Raw genomic sequence first — 26,185 nt, forward strand, 5'->3', positions numbered from 1 at the left:
TACCGCTGTATTTATCCCAAAATCATTTCATGAAAACTTGTTTCACAACATTCTTTTCTCAATGCAAAATTTTCAAATCAAATTTCAAAGCTCATCATTATCAAATGAATTGATATGCCAATACAATGATTAATAATACAATGCAATATTTCTTCCACTTTCAATACTTCCATACAATATTCTCATTATGATCGAAATTCTCATTTCTCATTTCAATATAATTTCTCAAGATGAATATAAATACTTTTATTCTAATTCATCCATGGGACAACAAAATTCCCACACTTAGAGTAATCTCAACCATTTAGTCACTTCAACACTATATCAACATTTTGAACAACAATTTTAAAAACTTCAACAATACTCATATTCCATGAAAACCATCATTTATATGTAAACAAATAAATATTTTTTCAAACAACATTAATTTTGGCACACAAAATAAATATAACATCTTCAAAGATTGTCAACATTTTTCTTAAAAACTCTCAATTTCTAGATTTTCTCACCAAAACCACTCATCTTCATTTATTGAAAGAAAGTCACCAAAAACATCTCTCTTCAATCCTCATAGTTCCAAATCCTCAATTTCTATTTTAAAAGGAACAAGAAAGTAAACCCACTTAAAAAAAAAAAAAAAATCTCATCTTCTTGAATCAGCCATCAATTTTCAAAACAAATTAAAAGATGATTTTAAAAATCATCTAGATCTTGCAAAAACATATATATAACTCAAAGGAAGTCCCTACTTATCAAATGTTACCATTTCCATCCTACTATGTCAAAAGTTATGGTATAATCTTAATAACATACTTTTAACCAAAACTAATTTAATCCACTAAATTAATAAGTTTATTATATTCAAAAAATTTCAAATTAATAATACTAAACCTAACTTCACATGCCTCATCCCTCAAACATAACTATATTTCAACATAACCATTTTTCATGCCAAGCTATTTAAAGAGGTAATATTTTTACCAAATTCTCCACCAATAACAATTTCACAACTTTTTTTTTTTTAAAATTACTTAACCGACATGATATGTACATCAAAAATTATGAAATATGCCAAATAGTAACATTTTCAAGGTTATGAGTTTAAAAGTCCAGATTTCATATTTTTATTTTTATAAAAATGAACACAACTTAATTATCAATATATCATCTTTTATAAAATATCATGAATATGACACTTTTAGAGTTTTTAATCCCAAAGCAACACTATAATTCCTATTTAAGCATTTACTCCATATTCCTCAATATTAATTTATTTTTCTCAAAAATAAATTCCAAATCAAAGATAAAAAAAAAATTCAACTTTATATTTCTCAAAATAAATCATCTAATCATAATATGATGTAAATACAATCATACAACTATTAAATTTTATTTTCAGATTTCTTTGCCAATTTATCAACACAAAATGATTTTTTTCAAATCAATCTCAAAATGTCAACATTCTTAACATTTCAACATAATTTTTCTTCTAAAAATTACCAAACAAAAATCTGAAGAAAATATATATATATATATATATATGCAATACCTCTTATAATGATACATTTTCTCAAAATAATCATAACATAGCTTTAATGTAAAAACATGAAAAAAGTACCTACTTCAAATATGAAGAAAAACAAATCTGAAAATGCAAACATCGCCCGATCGTGAATATGAGATCACCATTGCGAAGATCATGACGAACATTCCGACTTTCATTTACAAAACTTTTGCAAAATCTCACTCTAAAGACTTCCACTCTAAACTCAAAGCTTGAGCAAAAATGGAGAAAAGAGAAAGGGAGAGAGAGATGGAGAGAGAGAGAGGGGGTGAGGTGAAAGAGAGCAGAGCTCTCTGCTCAAAATAAAAAAAGAAAAGAAAAGTAAAAGTAGAAGAAATGAATAGCAAGCAAGCAAGGGCCAACCATACATGGGTTGTCACCCACCACACAGTTGTATTATTTAAAATTTGTAATAATACCTCAAAATTTTATAATATAAAATATAAAATGATATAATTTTTTTCACCACAAATATAATATTTTTGCACATCATACAATATAATCTTTTGCTCACTACGAAATATACACATTTTCATTCTTTATAAAATATATAATTTTTCACCATATGGTACACACTATAAAATCAACTATCAAATATTTATTATAACCCCTATATAATAAATAATAACAACTCCCAAGGTAGTTACTACTAATTACATAATTAAAAAGGACCAAACAATTAAACACGAGTCACTAAACAAACTCAAATTAAATTAAATCTAAATCATGGGTCTCACCCATAAGTCAAACATGGTCAAATTATATACCAAAATAGTCCCAACAAATTTATCTTAAATCCTAGTCCGAACACCCAAAACTCAATTTCAAATTCTGTTATAAATTAAACTGAACACCAATCAGTCTGTGAATTTTCATAAAATAAATACTCATCATTTAATACTGAAATTTTTATCTAACGTGATAGACTCATATGGGAACAACATATAAAAATTTCATAATTTTCTGAGATCGGAAACTATTTTTAAAAAATACAAAACAGAACTGTTTTTGCACAGAATTTAAACAGCAATTAAATTTGAAAATTTACTCAATTAAATTATGCATTGACTATTTTACAAAAAAAATTCTGGGTCATTACAGTTGATTTCCTATTACTTTGGGCAGATTGGTGTTCATGTATCACCTTCACAGATGTTGATTGAGATCTGGGCCAAGTAACATTGACCCAAATAGCATGGAGACACCTTCCAACATGTGTGCATATAACCTTTTTCATAGGCATTTCCTAGATCAATTGATAAGCATTATCGTAATAGCATCAATCAATACGCTGACCATCATACATTACAAGTTCTATAATCATATAATCATAAAATCCATAACTACATTCATCAAATTTCTATTGATCAAAACCATCTAAAATCATTCCATCCATTCATCAAACCCAAAATGCGACAAACTTTAAAAATCATTCCATAAAGATAAAGAAAAAATGCTACAAATGCCAACAATACATCCGTTAAGTTTTATAAAATCCATAATAACATTTGTAAAATTTTTCCAAAGCCAACCAGTCAATAAGTTACATCATAAAGTATAAACTGATAGAAAATACAATGACATACACCATTGCCTTCAAATTATTTTCCATCATTTCAAGCCTTTGACCATAGTCATCATTTTCGTTTTCCATCTCATGAAGCCTCGCCCTTAGATCGTTAAAGTCTTCTACTGTTATAGCATCACGAGCTCTAGTATTGGAACGGATTATGGAGGTAACGTCTTCATCATCTTCATCTATGAACTTGAAGTAATTGCAATGTTCCTTATTACTTTACAATGCATGACACTCAGTTAGTCAAATAAGACAAATTAATTTATAACTACTAAAGGATTAATTTCTACAATAGATATGTACATATTTGATGGGTAAACAAAGAACAAACACCATTGATTTCCATTCTCATTGGTTCTTACAATATATATGGTTGTTGTTCTTCCACAATCGCGCAGTCTTGATTTTAATATAATGTTGTTGTTGTTAGTAGAAGAATAAGTCATTTTTTAATCTACATAAACAATACAAAAAATCCCACAACTAAGGATCACAACCACATTTTTCGAAAATTGATAAAGACATATATAACATATCACACACTCCTCACATCATGTACTTGATGAAAGAGAAATGGAAACAAGTGTATTGGGAGTTCATTGATAGGATTGTATTGAGAATCACCAGATCCATTACAAAAAACTGAAATACAGTAGAAATTTTTTTACGTAGTAGTTAAGAATCAAGTATGTACATTTGATTTTTTATTTTTATTTTTATAGTTATATAGTAAATTATAGAACTTATTTGTTTGTATGAGCTTAATTTTCAAAATTGATTAATCAAGTGTGAAAGCAACAATAAAAAATTAAAAATAAATAGGGAAAAAGGCCATATGGGCCAAAAAGCCATGACCGATCGTCCACCCGGATGTCCTCTTGGATGTCCCGTAAGCGCCCTATAACAAAGAAGGAAAATGCCCAAAATTGGCCTGACCAGTCGACAGCCTGGTCGACCTCCATGTGTGATTGTGTTACTGCTGTTTGCTTGTTGTTTCCTGCTCTTCTAGGACTAATCCATCATATATTTAAATTGAAAAAAAATAAAAGAATAAAAAATAATATTTTAATGAAATAGAATTTTAAAATAGAAAGTTTGATGGAGTGTGTACATAAAAAAGAGGCTAGCTAAAATACAAAAGTGGATTTTGGGTTATAATTTGGCTCAAATTTTGTTGGGACTGATACGGATGCTCTAATAATCCTCTCTATTTTAGTTACCATTCAAACTAACTTAACTATTTTCAAAAGAAAAACGATACACATCTTTCTTTTTGTTTTTTGACAAAAAAAGTAACGTATTTCATTGCATGACAATTGGGCACTACAGTTCAAAAACAAATCAATGAAATCTTTTTTTAATTGAAGACATTTATTCATCAACAAACAAGAATTCAAATTTATTTATTTATTTATTTTGCTACAGCCAAATGCCAAAAAAAAAAAAAAAATCCAAATTCAACTACATTGGATGATTTCATTAGATGCTAATGAAAATCAAATCAGTTGTGGAAAGACTCTAATCAAATAAATTAAAGGTTCAATATTTGTCTATAGATGCCTAATTGGATGATTTCAAAGATTACATAAATACATCAGACAATCTTGAAATTCCACAAGAGTCAAACCAAGCTCTAAACAAGATCCTAAATATACATACATCTTCTATACTACTATATTATATATCACACAACTTTTTCAGTGTGAATCATCACACTTTTACGTATCACTGATTTTATAAACCAACACAGTCTAAAGGGATTGATTGCAACACAATATAAAATATAAGAATTAAACCCTAGAGAGAGTCATACAAGAAAGAAAGAAAAAAAACACTAAATAAACAAACAAGTCCAATGCATGCAAAGAACACACCAGAGATAGATTTTGGGAGTGTTTGGCCTGTGGAAACATCGAATGGCGTTCAGGAGAGAGAGAGAGAGAATCAAATGGTTAACAATGATGGATTGATACATGAGGTGGTAGATTGGGTGGTATAATATGGTGATAAGTATATAATGCCCATCGTGTATAATGATTACACCTCATATCTTTGCCATCTTCTTGTAATACTTGCATTTTTAAGTATAGGTAATTGTCTAGTAGACATCATAATCAAAATCCACAAGTTCATAGCACTAAAAATAATCAAGTCAAGAAAACCCAAATCAAAGCCCTAATTTTTTCCTGTTGGAATCCTAAATCGAAGTCCTAATTTTGAAATTTCAAATCTATTTTCTCAATCACAACCCTAACTTTTTAATTTGAATTTAAAATTAGATATCAGAGTTTGGAGGACGAATTTGGTTCATCTATGGCTTGAGAAGCCACGTTCTTCTCAACAAATTTCTTCACTCTAATCGATGGTGGTCACAGAGTCTCCCTATGTAGTCTCTCTATCTCTCTTGGAATATACTCCCTACTTGGTCCATTTTGTATTCGGTGAAATGGGTTTGGTGAGGTAGAGGAGGAGATAAGGTGAGGTGAACAGTGGGCTATGGTTCGCGAAGCATAGAAAATGAGGGCTGGAGCGATGGGTTAGGTTTCAAGAGTGGGTTGCCATTGTTGAGAGTGGGTCGTCGTCGGGAGTGAGTCGTCGGTGAGATTGGGTTCGGTGGAGGAGAAGATCATAAGAGTGAGGGTGAGGGTGAGGGTGAGGGTGAGTGAGAGTGAGGTCAAATGTGTATACCTGTATGTATAGCTCTGCGCGGGAAAATATGATTTTTTTTCTTTTAATAGGCAGATTTGGACCATTGGATCTGTTTGGATGCATCTAGACCGTCCCGAGTAGGGAGGCAAAGAGAAAGTATAAGGAGAGGATTTGAACTCCTCTCCAATGGGTATGCTAATCCCACCCTTTGGAGGGATTGGTAGTCCAATTAGACTAATAGTCCCATAACATTTTAGCTCAACCAAACATACTTTTGATGGACCCCGTGAATTGTTAATCCAATCCCCTCTTCTAAGAAGCCAAACAAACATGGCCTACCAACCTATCTGTGACTGTGAGTCTGGGGGCTTTGTACAGACTAATCTTTCCCATTTTGGTTTATCTAAACATACATTGTAGACTGGACCTTGTTGTTTGGATCTATAAGGCCATCACAGATCCTATTTCAATATTTCGGATCTTTTAATGTGTAGAACTCATCGAGTATCTCATTTCTGAAAAAAATCACATTAATTAGATATCAATAGCTACTTGATCGGATACGATTTCTGTCAACAATTTATTTTGAAAATTATATTTACCATTGACAAAAATATTATTTGATCAAGTGGTTATCGATATCCAATTAATGTGATGTTTTTGTAGAAATGAAGTACTCAGCGACTTCTACACATTGAACGGTTTGGATTATCGAAACAGAATCTGTGGTGGGCCCCTACATGCCCAACAACACGTTTCAGTTCGATTTCGGACTGAAGAGAAACCTGACCCATGTTTATATTCATAGCTTTTTAATTAATTATTTATATTTATAAAACTTTTAATTTATAAATAAAAAAATTATTTGATATTATTTTCGTTTTTAAATAATTTATTAAATCTCAAGTGTCTGTAAAATGTTGGTATCTGACATGATACGCATCTTTCGTAAAAATATCCATAAAGTGAATTGTTAGACATTTCATTCGAATTAAAGTAAATTTTACCTCTAAAACAAAGTGATAAAAATATCTATAATTTACATAACGAGATTAATTTTATATTTATTTATTTATTTATTTTTGTTAAGTCATTAATGGACTGACAATACACTTTAGTCTAAGTATTTTTTTTTTATCGATGAAAATCAGTTGTTAGTTGTTAAATTAATACCTCTTAATTCAACTCTCCTTTAAGGAGAATTAAACCCATAATCTCACCCTTTGAACTAAGCTCTTGCTTATCTAATTGACAAAACAGTCATGCACAAATTAATCAAACTACAGAGGTATAAAATGAAAAGTGGACATGTTTTAAAGGGAAATGATTTGATTTTGTCACATCATTCTATACGTAAATTCTATATAATTTTGGTAATTGTATAGTATTTTATTTTACTATTGGTATTGTTGTTGTTCACAAGTGGCACATTAATGAATTTTTTAGGCCCAAAAATATTAGCCACATGTTTTTAGGCTTGTTTTACATCCAAGTTTATTAAGCTAGCTAGAACTTGATTTTAAAAAATAATAAAATAATAATAAATAAAAAAAAGAATGTTGTACATTGCAACCCAAGAAAGCACATATTTTTAGGGATTGACTCCTCTTCATACCATTATTTTTCATATTTCACTATATTCTATTTTGTGAATAATAATCTAAACTATTCATCTTATAAATTTTATAATGAAAATCGTCTGTACAAAAAATAAAGTTCATTGAATATCGATGAATATATGAAAAAATCATATTGTATTTTTATAAAATGTGTGGTTTAAGTTGTTGTCCATTTTAAAGGGTGCTCGGGCGATAAATTTAATTTTGGATTTTCTTTGTTCCAAGGTTTAGACGTTGAAATACTTTCTCCATGAGGATAAGCTATTGTAAAATGACCAAATTACCCTCTTACACATTTTATCTCGCATTGATCTCGCATCTGTCTCTTTTTAGTTTTCATCGTCGGTTTACCATCGTTCTCACCATCGCCTCCACTCATTCGACCTTACCACCACTGTAGACACCCCATTTTTGACCGTCCTCAAGACTTGAACGTCATCGTTTGAACACTCGATGATCATCCATGCTCGTGTTCGTTTTGAGTTCTCAGAGGTGTCGGCAGCGCGCCTTGCCTCAAGATCTCTCAACTTGACTGTTTTATGCTTGGTTGTGGACCAAGCACTTGTGTTTTTTCTTCTGAGGGAAGAGAGTGGCTTGTTGGCCATTCCCTCAACCCACCAGCTAAGGCATGAAGCCATCGGCCTTGTTTTCTTATCATCGGCCAAAAGTTTTGGCCGATCGGCACTCTTTTTGGTCGATCGGCACTTATGTTGGTCAATCGGCCATAATTTCTGGCCGAGCCCTGTTCATCTGCTTTATACAGATATTTTATGCCAGCTGTCATAGCTGGCAACCACAATTCCCCCCTCTATACACGTGTATAGAGGGATTTGCCCCTTAATTAGCTTGCTTAGGAAGCTTTAGAATTTGGAATTCTATAAGAAGGGAGCTCCTCCTCCCTTCTCATAGGTTCTGAAAAATAGGGTTAGAAAAGTTGTATCTATCTATTTCTATATCTCCCTCTCTCTTGATTTGTGTGTGTATTTGTGCCTTAAAGTGTGATTTTGTCTTACTTTTGCACCAGAGCACCTAGCAATACACCATCCTCTTGTTGCTGAGGCACTAGGGAGTTAGTTTCAGAGTTCTTGGAGTGGTTTAAGCTTGGAAAAGTTGCTGGAGTGGTGTTCTTGAAGAGGTTCTACAAGGGTGAGCAAACTTACTTTTAATACCCCATTTTTGCTTAAGCTTTTAGCCCTTCTTGCTTATTGTTTTAAGCTTAGCTCTTAACTGATAAAAGTTCTATTTTTACTTGCTTTAGACCTTTGTTTAAGGTCACTTTTTGGTTTAGGGTTGTTTACCCCCTCTTAGGCCTTGTTTGGCCTTATTTTAGGCCATCCCTTTTGGCTCTTGTTCTTGGCTTTGCATGACCTTTCTACCACTGAAATCCAAACTATTTTCAGTGGTGGAAAGGTGGTTTTGGAGTCCTAAATAGGAGAGGGTCATCCCCTCTCCTTGTTGTCTGGCATGCTAGTATAAATGGCTTATATTGGTAGCATGTTTGCTTAGCTTGTTTTAGTTTCATTTCAGTATGTATTAGGCTTTGTTTTGCCATGATACAACACTATTTTTGCTTGGTTTTGTCACTTCATGCATGCCTAATACACTTGTAGTGTAAATCACACAAACTAGTCTTATATGCTTCATGTTTGAGCATGTCTTTCTAGCTTATGTTGACTCTATTTCAGCATGTATTTGGTGTTGTCTTACCATGTCATACCTCTGTTTAGGTTTGGTTTGGTTAGCCTTTGCATGCCTCATGCATTTGTAGTGCATTTCCATGAAATTGCCTTAACAGGCTTTGTGCTTTAAGCCATGTTTTTTAGCATGATTTTGGCTTGACCCAAAGAATCTTTTAACCTTATATTACCATGCTTAAGTTCTATTTGGTATTATTTTGGCCATGTTTGCATTGCTTTGTATAGCCATGGTTCAACCTAGCTTGTTAGCTTTGAGTGTCCGAGTCTCTAGCATGCATTACTTAGACTTTTATCATGATTTGGCATAATTTGAAATGTTATTTCAGTCCATATTTCGTGCTTATATATTCGCACTTATCACTCCTTTAATGCTTTAAAGAGTTGATGTCTTATGCCTCACGAATGGACCATTGTGTATGCCTCTATGCTTAGGTCTTTGGGATGCCATCTAAGTGGGTTTTTGGGCTTATTTTGATATGCCATAACTCTGTTTTTCCTCGGATAAGTCATGCCATGTTTGGTTTTGATAGGTGTAGTGTAACACCCCTTTTGTAGCCTTGCATGCCTCATGCTTTTGGTGTTGTGTTCTAGCTTGTGTTGGCTAGTTTCGAGCATGTTTTTGGCCCTATCTTGACCTGCCTTGGGACTGTTTTGAGTGCCCTTGGCCCTTTGGGGCTTGCCTTGCATGGCCATGGTTTGAGTCCTTTGGCTAGCCTTGAGCTTTAGGCTTTCTTGCATGCCATACTTACTTTGTTTGGTAGGTTTGGTTCCTTTCCATACATGATTTCAGAGCTTGCCATGTTTGTCACATGTCCATATTTGTCCTTTTTTAAGTGTTCTTGAAAGTTGCTCGCCTATGCATAGGTGATAGGCAATTGGCATGCATGTTTGTATGTATCTTTGTCTTCATTTCCATAGCATTTTGGCCACTGATTTTGGGCATGGCTGAGGTCTATCCATCTTTAGTTTAAGTCCATTTTACCATGTTGTCGCATGCTTGTCTCATTTTGTATGTTGTTGCATACTTGTCCACCTTGACATGCCTTGCATGTTTGCATGTTCATGTTGCATCTTACCATGTTGTTCAAAGTTGTTACTTTACATCATGCTTATATGTTTGTCGCGTACTTGTTAGATTACATGTCATTGCATGCTTGTTGTTGGTATTGTTGTTGCATACCTATTACATTCTATGCATGTATGTTCGTATGCTTGGATTTCATGTTGTTGCATGTTTACTTGTTGCATGCTTGAGTTGTTCGCATCCTACTTGCATGTTTGCATTGCATTATGTGTGCATCCCTTGCCTCTTGATCAAGCATAATAGAGATTGAGGCCCCTTATGTGTTTTGTGCATTTTATTTGATATTGAATTGCACACTTGGCTCCTTTGGCCATCATGCATTGGAATGCGTGATTGGTGGCTCGAGGGTCGAGAACTACACTCCTTTGAGTCTTAAACATGATAAGGGGTGTGGTTGCAAACATTTTCTTGCAAATGAATTGTCATGCTCTGTTTGTCCTCTGTTGCAGCAAAAGGAGCAGTCAGCAGGAACAAATGGTCGATCGACCATATTCAGTGCCGATCGGCTAACAATGTCTGGCCGAGAGCCTTATTTTTAGTCGATGACCTTCATCTCTTGGCCGATGGCCTTTCCATTTGGCCGATGGACTCTCAGCATGTCCATGAAGTGGTTCTAGAGCATCATAGGACTTTTCACTGTTTTCAAAGGTGCAAAGCAGTGCAAACAGAGGCAACATGAGGCGTGGCAACGGATTTCCGAGCGAAGCCGACCGAGCATACATTCGTCGCTCTTCCTGAGGCTGTTTTATTGTTTTCATAGCTTAATTAATTTGTTTAATTAGTTAAGGATTGTATAATAATTAATTAGCTTGTTAGTTAGTTAAGTTAGTTAATTAGATGATTTGTATTATTCTTTCGGTCCCTCTGTCGAGAGGGCACAATTTTGTAATAAGCGTACGTGTGTGTGATGCATGTCTTCCAACCTCCATTTCTTTCTCCCTTTTACTTAACCGCTTACGATGGTTAGTTTTAGGACATATTTCATTTAGCATCCTTATGCTTGCATGTTTGCATCCATTCATCTGTGTTGCATACACTGGGCTCGGCGCATCATACTAACTGCATTGCATTTCAATTCCAAAGTTGAATACATGTATCAATTATCGCATTTCACATGCCATTTTAGATTAGCCGAGCCTAGTTATAGTTGCATTTTGCATGTGTTGCATTAGCCATCTTAACATGAGCTAGGATCATACATGATTACTAACTAGTTCTTTGTTTTGGCTCGGAGTACACTGTGAGTGTTTACGCTTTAGTATACTGCATGTGTGTTATCGATTGCCATGAAAGCATGCTTGCCATGAGGCTAATTGCTTATATGATATAACTACCTGATTGCCTATGGGTGAAGGTTGGATTACTTGAATTGGAACAATTCATCAAATCCACATTTTAGCCTACTTGCAGTAGCAAACTTCAAATCATTTTCCAAACAAACAGATATGCAATGCTTTGTTCCAAATTAGGCGATCTAGTCTATACTTGTGTGTTGTGCGCATCACTTAGTAATACTAGATAATAACCGGAATAAGAACGCATGTGTTTTCAAAAACAAGATATCATGCTTAGTACAGGCCGATCTTTGATCGGGCGTGCGGGGGTGCTCATAGATGACCTTCCCCTCTTGTACCCAAGTTCCCGAGCCGAGGCAACTTTGGTGATGATGGACACGTGGCCTTAGGCACGAGTCAAGGTTTCCTAAATTCCCCCAAAATAAATATTTAGGTGGCGACTCTGTATCTGGCAAAACAGTCCATGTTTGACACTTCTTTACAAAAATTAGTTTTCCAAAACGATTTTCCGGATTTGGACTCTTTAGTGATTTATCAATCTCACATCGCACATTGTGAGATCAGATTAAGAACCGTGACATTGAGTTCGAACTGTAGCATGAAGCCCAAGGGCGCGTCTACAGTTTCTGGCGACTTTGCTGGAGATTTAGAGAACTTGACTCGAACTCATGATATTTTGTTTTGTTTACACTTATGTGTTTCTTTGCATTGCATTTGCATTGGTGCGCCTAGGACACCGTGTTTGCTGTATGCTATTCCTGAACGGTTTGCCGGAGGCTTGCTTTGAAAAGCGTGCCATAAGGCTGACCGGTTGCGGGCTCTGCCACGACGGGAACGCAAACCCCGATTTTTACCGGGGCACCCTTTTTGACCATTCGACCTAGTGCATATCGGAATCCATAGTGACTATTCCAAGCTTGGACAGGTTACTTACTCGATTGTAGGTTGTTTGAAATCGCTGCGTGTGTAATGAAACCCTAGCTCCTGACAAAATAGAACAGAGAAACCCTACCCCAACATAGGGGTGTTTTGGTTCTCATTTGCTTGCTATGTGCTTCTAGAGTGTGTCTTTATAAGAATGCATGTATCAGTTTGCAAGTCTGGGTATCAGGCCTGCGGGCATCAGTACTTTGAGGATCAGTTATATCTGCGGGTATCAGATTCAGATTTGGGGCAGTGATTTTGGGAACAGTGATCAGTGGTTGAGAACGGTTCATTCAACTTGTGTTTGCCAATTGTGTGTTGTCTTTATTTAAGCTATTATACTGTCCGTCTTTCTGTTCATTATTTCTTATTATGCTTTATTTATCTTTTTGCAAGGTAGTTTAGTACCATTGCATCCGACCAGGTAGATATCCCCCGAGCACTCTAGGTTAGAGGTCGTAGACTTAATCGATCTAGGGATCTGATAGACGGATAAGCAGTGTTCCATTCTTTACCCCCGGTTACCAGACGGAGGTCAAAAAGGCGCAGTATATCGGTACAGCAGTCGCTAGATCAGTGGTTTACCCCATCAGTGAACAGTCAGGCTGAGGCTCAGTTTCTATTGTAGAGACAGATATACCGGTTATTCAGCTAGATCAGTACAATATGGCAGGCATAGAGGAGATGATGCGTCAGCTCCAGGAGAGTATGAAAATCATGCAGCAGGACGCTGCCCGTCAAACAGAATTTGCCACACGCCACGCTGAGATTATGGCCCAACAGGCAGAGATAATTACCAGGCTACAGCAACAAACTGGAGCATCTGCTTCACACCAAGCTCCTCCCCCACTAAGAATTCCAATACTCGGGGAGACAACAAATGTCCAGGAAGATACGGACATTCCAACAGGGCTAGCTCCCCCGATCCTACCCTAGCTATCCAAAGCACCTACCAACCTACCTGATTCCCCCTTTTGAGTTCGAGGTGAACCCCACAACGTTAAAAGTGAGCAAGCTTGAAAAGCTGTTCAAGAAATCCCAAGGTGTGAAGTCCATCCCGGATATGGAGGGTAGGTACACCGACTCGGCCGTGACGCTGCCGGACCGATTTAAGATGCTGCACATAGACCGTTTCGACGTGTCTGGAGATCCTATGGTGCATTTGCGGCTGTTTTCAGATATACTGAGGTTAATGGGCCTCTCTAGATTGCAGAAGCTTTCTTTGTTTGGCCGGACCCTGTCGGGTGTAGCGGTTATTTGGTATGCAAAACTGGAGGACTTTGTTAAGAGGAACTGAGAGGAGATGACCGAGGCCTTCATAGCTCAATACTTCTACAATACACAGATTGAGGTCACAACCTGTGATCTTGAGACAACTAGACAGGAGCCAAATGAGAGTTTCTCCAATTTCGTAACCCGGTGGAGGGCCAATGCCTCAATGATGACCATTAGGCCCGTCGACAAAGATCAGATTTGGATGGTTGTGCGTAACCTCCAGCCCAAGCTTATGCAGAAGATGATCGTTCTCCCCCTCCTCACCTTTGCAGATCTACATGAGATAGGGGTGTAGATCGAGGACGCTATGAAACAGGGTCTGATTGACTAAGACAGAGAGCAGCCTAAGGGGGTATTCAACCGTAGTACAAATGCAGGCACAAGCAGTGCTGCAGCTACCAGATCTTCAGATGTGGAAATGATCACTACCACTACCACCCCGAGAACCCTTGCAGCTACACCATTCACCGGTGTGTCCGGAAGTAGCTCACAAACAACCAAGTATTCTCCTCGAGGCCAAAGAACCTTCACTCCACTATACATGCCCTTGTCCAAAGCTCTGGCAAAGCTCTGGGGGTTTTGATCAAGAAAGGGCACTTGAAGCCCCTAGAGCCGCGACTACTACCAGATAAACTTCCTGCTTCCCATAACCCGGTCAAGTACTGCGCCTTTCACCAACAGCATGGTCATGACACCGACCAGTGCTTTCGATTGCGTCATGAGATTCAAGGTCTCATTGATAACAGGGTGATCGTGCCTCTGGAGAAACCGAATGTCACAACCAACCCTCTCCCACCACATAACCAAGCTCCACCTCCCAAACGCATCAATTTGATCCAAACTGGGGTTGTGTCATAAGACCCTAGCGTATATATCACCCCTTCTTACCTACCTAAGCCGGAGGTGTTCATTCCAGACAGCACTAACTTGTGCATGTTAGACATCTCCCAAACCCAGCCTGAGACGGTGGTGGTGGCCATCGAAGATAGAAGTGGGTCGATTGTGGGAGCGGATTAGATTGATAATACAGAGCCTAAGGGGTCTGCAAGCTTCATGAACAACCCGAGCGATTACATTATATCAGCAAGCCAGGCTAGGCCGAGAGTGGAATTACCAACGGGGTCGGAGATTTGTGTAGTACGAGAAGATGGACTTAATCAAGGTCTGGATGACCTGGCAGAACTAGCGGAGGACATTGTGAACCTTCAATTCTTCAACGAATAGGACTCCGGAGACGTGACTGTCAACTGGTTTGGTCTGGAAGGGTCAGTGGAGTCTACTAGGTGGCTTGACGACCAGTCGGATATTGTCGAACAACTTCAGCTAAAACAGGATCCGTCAGGGATGGGGACATCAATAGTGGCCGGAAGGGCCGAGAATCAGAATACATGCCGGAAAGCACTGGTGTTAAGAATTTTGCTCAGAATGCGGGCAGTTTGGGTACAGAGTATGATGAGTAGTAGGCTGCACTGAAGCGGTTTGAGCAAGAAAGGATCGAGGATTCTGAGAGAGTCAGAAAGGCCAAAGCCCCTGAGGGGACAGAACGTGATGAGTGCACAGGAACGGAGCATGCTGCGGGCACAGTAACGGAAGGTGCTGTGGGCACAGGAATAGTTGTAACGAAGCCAGACAGATGTCTGTCAGTTGCCGATGGCATGTGATTGGAAGATGATGATCTATGTCTTGCCCACACTGATGAAGACTGGGGACAAAGTTAGCCGGATGATACCTGGTACATTGGCGAAGTAGACCACATGACTAGGAGCGGGCGTTATTTCAAACCCCCGCACTTAGATCAACCAGAGGCGTCTGGAAAGGACAAGGAGGCGGAGAAGTAAAAAGATAAGTTGCTCGAAGAGGAGGCTGTGCTGAAACAGTTGAAGAAGATACAGGCAGACATCTCCATTTGGGGACTGCTTATGGCTTCAAGAGTACATAGACAGGCTGTCCTTTCTGCAATGGACAAAGCCAAACTTTTAATAGACACATTTGGTAGGATTGGTTTTTTCGGGAGGAGCTTCTCCGACGTTGACATTTTCTAACAAGGAACTGCCGCCTGAGGGCACAAATCACAACAAACATCTCTACATCTCTGTGGAATGTAGAGACAAATGGATACCGGTGGTTCTTGTCGATACAGGATCCGCTATTAACATATGCCTGTCAAGGACAGCATATTGGGTTGAAGCCCGTGGACTTTGAGCCAACTGCCCAGGTGATAAAGGCCTATGACAATACTAGCAGAGAAGTGATGGGGACCGTGAAGATTCACACTCAGGTTGGTCCAGGACAACACGAGATTGACTTTCATGTCTTGGACGTTCCCGCAACCTTTAATCTACTCTTGAGGCGTCCATGGCTGCACCAGGTAAATGCGGTCTCTTCCACCCTGCATCAGATATTGAAATACCCCCACGGGAAGGGGGTGGCTATAGTTTTTAGGAATTCATCAATCCATCTACTGCCAGAGGTGTCTACACCAGTTTTGGAAATCGAGCATGGCACGGAGGATGTGTTCTTATGAGGATTCACCCTAGCCGAGGCCCGGGTTATTCAAAATATCTTAGCTGTTGATGAGGGTTATATGTCAGCGCACAGTCAGTGTACCTCATGAACAAGCTCCAGCATATCCCTGGGATGGGACTAGGAAAAAGTGGCCGGAAGGGCATTGTAGTATCGGCCGAAGTGCCGCACAACCCGCATACCTTTGGTCTGGGTTATTTGCCCACCAAAGAGGATTGGGTGAGAAAAGGTAAAGAAATGGCTGGGAGAGCCAGAGCCAAGCAGACCGGGAGGCATTTTGAGTTGATGCATCGGCCTATTTAGGGCACCCTGAACGGACTCTTCGTTCGGGAGAGAGAAGACTTTCCATTCTGCAGCTTCCTAGAGCCATGGTTGAACGTAGAGAAAAGGCGCATGCAAGGATTTGAGATCTTCTTCGATTTGCAATTATCCGGGAATGATGTTGCCGAGGAGCAGACAGACCCATCAGCTGAGGTTGAGCAGTGTAAGGAAATGGATTCCGAGAGCACCAAGATCGAAATGGGAGTAGCACTGGCTTGTCTACTATCAGATCCTCCGATCGTACATGAGTGCTTAGGGGATGATCTCTCAGTGTCTATGATCGGGAATGAAACAGCTGCGAGCCCATCTTCAAACATTTTGGATGCATCCATCGCACCCTCCCTCGTCTGGCAGTACGATGAGGGATTTTTATCGAGCAGCACCGGGTCAGGTAGTGAGTCAGAATCTAATTCCACTGAGTTCGTAGAGTCAGAATCAGGTTCCAGCTCGTTTGAGTCTGAGTCCGGTTTTCTTGGGGGTGACAACCCGGATGCCACAGTCCTGTCTAGGTCGTATTTTTCTTTTTCCTTTGAGTCTATTGTTACAGAGGAACCAGGCGACTTGGAAGAGATTAATGAGAATGGAATGGTTGTGGCTTTTGAGTATTTTTCTGTGCCCTTGATTTATTATATTAATTAGGACTTTCAAAATTTCGATGAAAATGACGAGGAAGAAATTCCTCCGGTTTTGAAATATTTGCTTGATCAAGAGCAGGAGAGGTTTGTAAAACCGCTGGTTAATGAAATCACCTAAATTAATGTTGGTACTGAGAAGGACCCGTGGCTGGTCCAGATCGGGTCCACTTTGTCTTTGGAGGAGCGCGAGCGCTTAGTCGCTTTATTAAAAGATTTCAAAGATGTTTTCGCGTGGTCCTATGAAGACATGCCTGGATTCGATCCTGAGATTGTACAGCACCGGATCCCTCTTGACCCAGAGGCCCGACCTGTCAAACAGAAATTCAGAAGGATTCGCCCGGACTGGGCTATCAAGATCAAAGAAGAGGTCACCAAGCAAATTGACGCAGGGTTCCTACTGGTATCTGAACACCCAACTTGGTTAGCCAACATAGTTCCAGTGCCGAAGAAGGACGACAGAATTCGAGTGTGTGTGGATTTCAGGGATTTGAACAAAACCAGTCCAAAGGACGACTTTCCTCTACCGCATATCGATGAATTAGTAGACTTCACTGCAGGGCATGCGTAGCTCTCGTTCATGGATGGATTTTCTGGCTACAATCAGATATTGATGGCACTCGAAGACCGGGAGAAGACTGCTTTCACCACCCCGTGGGGAACCTATTGTTATAGGGTAATGCCGTTTGGGCTGAAGAATGCTGGAGCTACATATCAACGGGCTGCAACCACAATTTTGCACAACATGATCCACAAAGAGGTTGAGGTGTACGTGGACGACATGATTGTCAAGTCCAAAGAAAAAGAGGGCCACTACACTGCCTTGCAAAAGTTCTTTCAAAGGATCAGAGAATTTCGGTTGCGGCTGAATCCTCAGAAATGTATGTTTGGTATTACAGTAGGGAAAATGTTGGGGTTCTTGATTACACAGAGAGGTATCGAAGTCGACCTTTCCAAAATCAAGGCCATCTTAGAAATGCCACCACCGAGGACCGAAAAGGAGGTGCGAGGCTTTCTGGGCAAAGTGCAATTCATAAGACGGTTTATTGCTAAATTAACCTTGACTTGTGAACCAATCTTTGGTCTCCTGAAGAAAGAAACGAAGTTCCAATGAGACGGCCGATGCCAAGCTGCTTTCGAACAGATCAAGCAATATTTACAGAACCCACCCGTGTTGTCACCGCTTGAGCCGGGAAAACCATTGATTTTGTACCTTTCAGTGACTGAAACTACAATGGGCTGTATGCTTGCACAAGAGTCCGAGGACAAGGTAGAGAGAGCTATCTACTACCTGAGCAAGAAGGTGCTGGATTACGAGACCCGCTACACTCCGCTGAAGAAGGCTTGTTTGGCCTTGGTATGGGCTACCAGGAAGCTACGGCACTACTTGTTAGCTCACTCTGTAATGTTGGTTTCGAGATTAGATCCCATCAAATATCTCTTCGAGAAACCAGCACTTACGGGTAAGCTAGCCCGTTGGTTGCTTCTGCTTTCCAAATTCGATCTGAAATATGTGACGCGCAAGTCAGTAAAGGGAAGAGCGGTAGCAGAGTTCCTAGTCAATCACCCAGTGGACGGGGATGAAACAGTTGAGTACCTATTCCCAGATGAGGCCATTTTGCATGTCGAAGATGAAACCTGGACGATGTACTTTGATGGAGCGTCAAACCAATACGGGTATGGGATAGGGGTGCTATTAATAGCACCCGACAATTCCCGCATACCTCTAGCATTCAAACTCCGTTTCAAAGTCTCGAACAACGAAGTAGAATATGAGGCATGTATTGCTGGTTTAGAAGTTGTCCCAGAACTAGGGGCAAAACGGTTGGACGTCATCGGGGACTCGAACCTCGTTGTATTTCAAGCTAAAGGAGATTGGAAAGTCAAAGAAGAAAAGATGAGAATCTACCACCAAACCTTAGACTTGCTGATTCCTCGGTTTAAGAAATTGAATTTCGCTCATCTGTTAAGAGAGAACAATAGGTTCGCAGATTCATTAGCAACTCTATCTTCCATGAGACAGCATGCACAAGCAAAGTGCATGTCGCCGATAACCCTGCCAATCATGATCGCCACGGTCACCGGCATCAGAAAACCGACAAACCAAGCTTGGAATGTCCAGCTCCCCGTCGTGAATTAATGACCGAGCGTCATGCAAAGTAAGGCTGCACATCCGTCCTAGGGCTTGGATGTGGCCGAACCGGAGTTGAGGCAAGATTTCTTCATTACGCTCGGATTCCATTAAAGCTTGGAAATCCTCGTAAGTAGGACACATCTCTTGACTGCAAAAGCTAAAGACGTGTGTTATTGTAGACGTCCCCGAACGTCCTGGGAGGGAATCCCGTTTTGTTCATTTGGGCTTACTACAGTTCAGGACTTAATGTCACGGTCTTGTATCTAATCTCACAGAGTGCAATGCAAGACAGATAAATCATCAAAGAGTCCAAATTCGGGAAATCATTTTTTGAAAAATTGATTTTTAGAAAGAAGTGCCAAACACGGACTGCTTTGCCAGATACAGAGTCGCCATCTAAATATTTTATTTTTGGGAGAATTTAGGAAACCCTGACTCGTGCCTAAGGCCACGTGTTCGTCATCACCAAAAGTTGCCTCGGCTCGGGAACTTGGGTACAATTGGGGAAGGTCACTTCGTGAGCACCCCCGCTCGCCCGATCAAAGATCGGCCTCTACTAACCATGATACCGAGTTTTGAAAACATTATATACTCTTATTCCGGTTATTAGCCTAGAATTACTATGTGATGCGCACAACATACAAGTATAGACTAGATCGTCTAATTTGGAACAAAGCATCACATATCCGTTTTGTTTGGAAAATGGTTTGAAATTTGCTACTCGCAAATAGGCTAAAATGCGGATTTCAATGAATTGTCCCAATTCAAGTAAGCCAACCTTCACCCACAAGCATTCAGGCAGTTTATATCAACTAAGCAGTTAGCCTCATGGCAAGCATGTTGTCATGTTAACACTTACACACATGCAAGATGCTAAAGCATAAACACTCACAATGTACTCCGAGCCAAAATAAGAACATGTTAGTAATCAAATGTATGATCCAAGTCCATGTTAAGATGGCTAATGCAACACATATGAAATGCAATTAGAATAGGCTCGGCTAATCTAAGATGGCATATGATATGCGGCAATTTGATACACGTATTCAAGTTGGAATTGAAATACTATGCAGTTAGTATGATGCGCCGAGCCCGGTACATGCAATACAAATGAATAAATGCAAACATGCATAGCATAAGGTATGCTAAATCAAATATGTCCTAAAACTAACCATCATAAGCGGTTAAATAAAAGGGAGAAAGAAGTGGGGGTTGGAAGACATGTATCACACACACGCACGCTTATTACACAATTGCGCCCTCTTGAGGGAGGGATCGAATAAATAATACAAATCAACTAGCTAATCAACTAACAAGCTAATTAATTAATTACACAACCAAATCGAAATAAATAACCAGTCTAAGTTATTAAAACGCTGAAATGGCCTCGATGTGAGGGATGCATGCATGCTTGTACAACTTCGCTCGGAAATCCATCGCCATACTCATGTTGCCTCTGTTTACATTGATCTGTACTTCTGAAAACTTCACAAGTCCCAACGAAGCTTCAGAATCACTCTCTGAGCACTGTGAGATGTCACCGACCAAGAGATGAGGCCACCGACCATGGGGAACTGGTCATCGACCATAAATGGGGCTCTCGGCCGAACATTTATAGTCGGTCGGCACTGAAGATGGTCGGCCAACCATCTTTTTCTGCAGAATCCTGTTTTGCTGCAGCAGAGGACAGACAGAACATGGCAATGCATTTTCAAAGCAATGTTTGCACCACCACCCTCCTTATCATGTTTGAGACTCAAAGGAGTATGGTTCTCGACCCTCGGAGCATCAATCACGCATTTCAATGCATGATGGCCCAAGGTGCCAAGTGTTCAAGTCAATATGGAATGAAACGCATATAACACGTAAGGGGGTCCTAACCTCCATCATGGTTGATCAAGAGGCAAGGGATGCATGCTCGATGCTATGCAACCTAAACATGCGAGCATACTAGTGCAAAATGAGCATACAAGCAACAATGTTACACAAGGCAATTAGCATATAACAATATGCAAAGACAAGCATGCAAACAAGCGTGTGGCTTTGTTCAATCATGTAACAACATATTAAGCAACGCAAAACCAAAAGAATGCATGCCAAATGCACTACCGTTTAAGCATGCAACAACATATTGATAGGCCAAGTATGCGACAACATGCAAGACAAGCATGCAACAACATGCAGGAATGGTCTTAAACCAAAATGGGCAGCTCTCGAATAAGCCCAAATCAGCGGCCAAAATGCTAAGGGATAAGGGACAAAACCACATTCAAACATGCATGGTGGTTGGCCTAACACTTAAGCATCAAAGGGAGACTTTTAAGCACACTTAAAAGGAATGAAAGAAAAAAAAAAAAAAGCATGCAAATGTGACAACATGTTAAACTCTGAAAACATGCTAGGAATGATGCCAAACCAACTAAACAAAGTAAGCAAAGGGTGCAAGAGAGCCTAAAGCTTGAACCTAGCCGAAGGACTCAAACCAAGGCTACATGAAGCAAGCTCCAAAGGGACAAGGGGACCTAAAACAGTCCCAAATCAAGCTAAAGTGAGCCTAAAACATGCAGTGACCAAACCCAAAACAAGCTAAAATGAAGGGGCAAAACCATGAAGCATGCAAGGCCAACAAAGAGATGTTACACTACACCTAATATAGCCAAACATGGCACGATTTAAGCGACTCAAAACAGAGGTAGGACATGTCAAAATGAGCCCAAAAACTCACTTAGATGGCATCCTAATGACCTAAGCATGATGGCATACACAATGACACATTCATGAGGCATAAAACATAAACTCTTTAAGACATTAAAGGAGTGATAAGTGTAAGTTTATAAGCATGGAATGTGGATTGAAATAACATTCTAAGTGATGCCAAGCCACTGAAATGATCCACATAGAGCATGCTAGCAACTTGGACACTCAAAGCTAACAAGCTAGATTACATGGTAGCTATACAAAACAATGCAAGCATGACCAAGAAGACCAAAATCAGAGCTCAAGCATGCTACAACAAGCCTAAAAGCTTCATAGAGTTGGGCCAAAACATGTAAGCATAGTAGTCTAAATGCTAGGTACATATTAAGGCAAATTATGGGCTTACAAGACAAGTATACAAAGCAAGTATGGCATGTTTAAACCAAGTTAAAATATAGGTGTATCATGGAAAAACAAAGCCTAATACATGTTGAAATGGAGCTAAAACAAACTAAACACACATGCTATCACATAAGCCATTTATGCAAGCATTAAAGACAACAAGGAGAGGGGACCCTCTCCTTTTTAGGACCTCAAAACCACCTCTCCACCACTGAAAATCCTCTGGATTTAGGGGTGTCCGCGGTTCGGTTTAGGACAGTTTGCGGTTCGGTTTGGACCCGCCCGCATCTATGCGGTTTGGGAAAAAATCAACCCGTAACCGCCCGCAATGCGGTTTGCGGTTTGTGCGGATAGGGTTCGCGGTTGTGCGGGCGGTTGCGGGCGGTTTGCGGATTGAACTTTTTTTTCAAAAAATTATTTTTAAACCTTTTTTTTCATATTTTCTAAAATGCACCAACATTAATAATTAATAAACTGAAACTTATAAAATAAAAAAACACAACAAATTCAATTCGTAACCTAAACAAATCATTCAAAATCTACATTCTATCATTAACTTACATTCATCCTATCCTACATTCATCATTCATAATCCAAATAAGAAAATCTTACATTAAAAATTCAACATTCATCATTCCAATCTTACATTAAAAATTCAACATTCATTATTCCTAACCTTCCAAAAAAAAAAAAGAGAAGAGTAATTCTTCATTAACTTACATTCATCCAAAATGCAAAAAAAAAATAAAAATTCATTAAGTTACATTCATCCAAAACCAAAACGCAATTAAAAAAAAAAAAAAAATTGTTGTCAAACTTAAACTTCATTCAATACAAACCCATGAAATAAAATTAAAACACTTCTAAGATATCAAACTTCATCTTCATGAATCACATCCAATTCAACTTTTGCAAATTCCAATTCTAATTCCATGCATTTGGTTGATGAACCCTACACAAACAAATTGAAAAAATATAAACTTTAATCTTCAATTATAGATAGTAAGAAATGAAAAAATAAACAAATGTCTATATATTGCATCTCAATATAGTAAGAAAATGTGTTGATATGAAAAAATTACCAATGAGTAAATGGATATTAGACATCAATTATAGCATCAACATTATAGGTTGAAGTTGAATATGAGCTTGACTCCAAAGTACCTAATTAGAAGTCAAGAAGAGAAGATTAATAAAACTTACATTAGAAAATGAATAATAATACAAATTAAAATAAAGATAAATAAATTCTCGTTTACCCGAGTCATATTGCTCAAATTCTTCCGCATCATCCATCGCCTTTCGAAGAGAAATTAGAAGGTTGCTTCGAAGCCAATTTTGAGTACATACAAGAGCTTCAACCATAGAAGGCGAGAGTGAACTACGAAATGGGTCAAGAATACGTCCTCCAGTACTAAAAGCCGACTCCGATGCAACGATAGAAATAGGCATGGCCAACACATCCCTAGCAAGTTGTGATAACACCCTATATTTGGTTGCATTCAACTTCCAATAATCCAAAATCTCAAATGTTTGATTCTTTGCAAAATGTTCAATCTCGGATAAATATTGTTCCAATTCCGACTTAGATCCACTAGTGCATCGCCCCTCCAAATAGGAATTAAATTGGGAGTCAACTAAAGAATAGGGATCATCATCATCATCATCATCTTCCACCATATTCACAACTTCACTCACACTTGGAAATTTCTCATTTGAAGGATAAAGTGTGACATAATGGCTATACAAACGACTCAAGCAACTCTTAACCTTGTCTACCATCTCTTCCACCTTCCTATTATCTCCAAGAAACAAATTGGAAAAACAAAACTCCAAGTATGTCATTTTTTTGGTAGGATCAAGAACCACCGCAACATACAACAACAAATTGATTTTGCTTCCATCCCCCCAATACTTGCTAAACTTTAGCTTCATAGTCTTTGCCATTGTGCTCAAAGTATCATCCTCCTCCAAAATTAATTGGTTAATTTTGCTTTCAATAACAAACATCTCTTTGTAAAAAGCATTGGAAGTAACAAAGAGAGACCCCGAAAATTTCTTGGTTGCAACATAAAATAATTTTAGAAACCTCAAAAAAATTCTACACTTTTTCCAATCCAACTCATTCGGACTTCTTCTTATGCCACCATCAACATCCTTAAAATAAGGTTCAAAGTTGGAATCCACTAACTTCAATCGGTTAAAAGCCTTCTCATACTTTTCGGCGGCCTCTAACATCAAATAGGTAGAGTTCCACCTAGTTGGTACATCTAGGCATACAAGAGCTTTTGAATCAAGTTTGAGTGTGGCCGCACACTTCTTAAAAACATCATGCCTATGAGGAGAAGACCTCACATATCTCACCGCAAGTCTAATGTTGGCAATAGAATCATCCATTTCTTTCAACCCATCACTCACAACGAGATTAAGAATATGTGCACAACAACGCATATGAATAAACTCATGTTGCAAAATAGTCCCCTTCCAATCTTTGGTTATCGTTCTCAAATATTGAATGGTAAGATTATTTGAACTAGCATTATCAACTGTTAAGGTGAATATGCTATCAATGTTCCACTCAATTAAACACGACTCAATTTTTCGACCCAATGTTTCTCCTTTGTGATCCTCAACTTGTTGAAAATTTATGATTCTTTTTTGAAGTTTCCAGTTATCATCAATGAAATGAGCAGTCAAACACATGTAACACAAATTCTGAATAGATGTCCAAGTGTCCGTAGTAAAGCAAATTCTACGACCCTTCATGGCCTTCTTTAACTTATCCCTTTCATTCTTGAATATGTTGAGCACTTCTCTAGATATGGTTTGACGAGAGGGAATTGGTGTGAATTTGGGTTGCATGACATTACAAAATCTTCTAAACCCAACACCCTCCACAAATCTAAATGGTAACTCATCAATGACAACCATCTCCGCAAGAGCCCTTTTACAAGTATCAAAATTAAAAATTGTTGCTACAACCTCAACACCCTCTTCATTTTGTTTCGGTTTAAGATTTAATGTTTGTTGACCATCTGTATCCCTATTTGGATATTCTTTACAATTGGGTGTATGACTCCTCAAATTGCTAGTCCCATGAAGTCTAGAGTCAGCCATATACTCTTTCTTACAATATTTACATACGGCTCTACGCTTCCCATCGGTCCCTACAACCTTGTCAAAATGATCCCAAACTGTGGATGGTGCTCTCCCCCCTCCACCCTCACTCTTTCTCTTTGGGGGTCTAGGAGGCTTAGGTTCAGGTTCATGTTCGGGTTCGACTAAGAGGGGATTCATTTGAGAATTAGAGGATTCCGAAGGTACAAGATTGATTGCGGGAGATTGAATACTATCCTCCATTTAAACTGGATTACAAAAACAGTCAAGGATTCAATTTTAATTCAATCAAACAGATTAATTCAACAGATTTAATCAAAAATTCCCTAAAACTCAGTTTTACATGTAAATCACATGTAAATCAGTTTTTATAGGCTAACACAAACACAAACACAAACTATCAAGAAGACTATCAAGAAGACTGGATTAACTCTTCTTCCTTGCACATAACATAAACTATCAAGAAGACTTTTGAAAAGTTGAAGGTATATAATTAGGCAATCTGGATATCATATTAAATTCAAACAGGTTGTGCAGTTCTGCAACTGCAATGCATTAAAAGGAAAAAGTTCACCTTCTGGAAGAAAGACATTACAGGAGTTGGAATCATCATCATAATTTATGTATTACATATAAAAAAAAGTGATCACAGAAACTTAAAATGGCCATGTATTTA

The 26,185-nt window shown here is 38.6% G+C and overlaps 1 protein-coding gene across 1 annotated transcript; it reads right to left on the reverse strand.

Moving 5' to 3' along the window:
* Nucleotides 1-23,491: 23,491 nt before the first annotated feature.
* On the reverse strand, nt 23,492-25,752 carry LOC145807887 (zinc finger BED domain-containing protein RICESLEEPER 2-like). Its single transcript, XM_082906878.1, has 2 exons — nt 23,652-25,752; nt 23,492-23,556 (listed from the first exon to the last, which is right to left on the reverse strand). Exons 1-2 carry the CDS (start codon nt 25,750-25,752, stop codon nt 23,492-23,494), a joined length of 2,166 nt encoding a protein of 721 aa, XP_082763004.1.
* Between the last annotated feature and the right edge of the window lie 433 nt (nt 25,753-26,185).

Source organism: Camellia sinensis, chromosome 14 (assembly GCF_055761805.1).
Source record: "Camellia sinensis isolate YWXY chromosome 14, ASM5576180v1, whole genome shotgun sequence".
Lineage (NCBI taxonomy): Eukaryota > Viridiplantae > Streptophyta > Magnoliopsida > Ericales > Theaceae > Camellia > Camellia sinensis.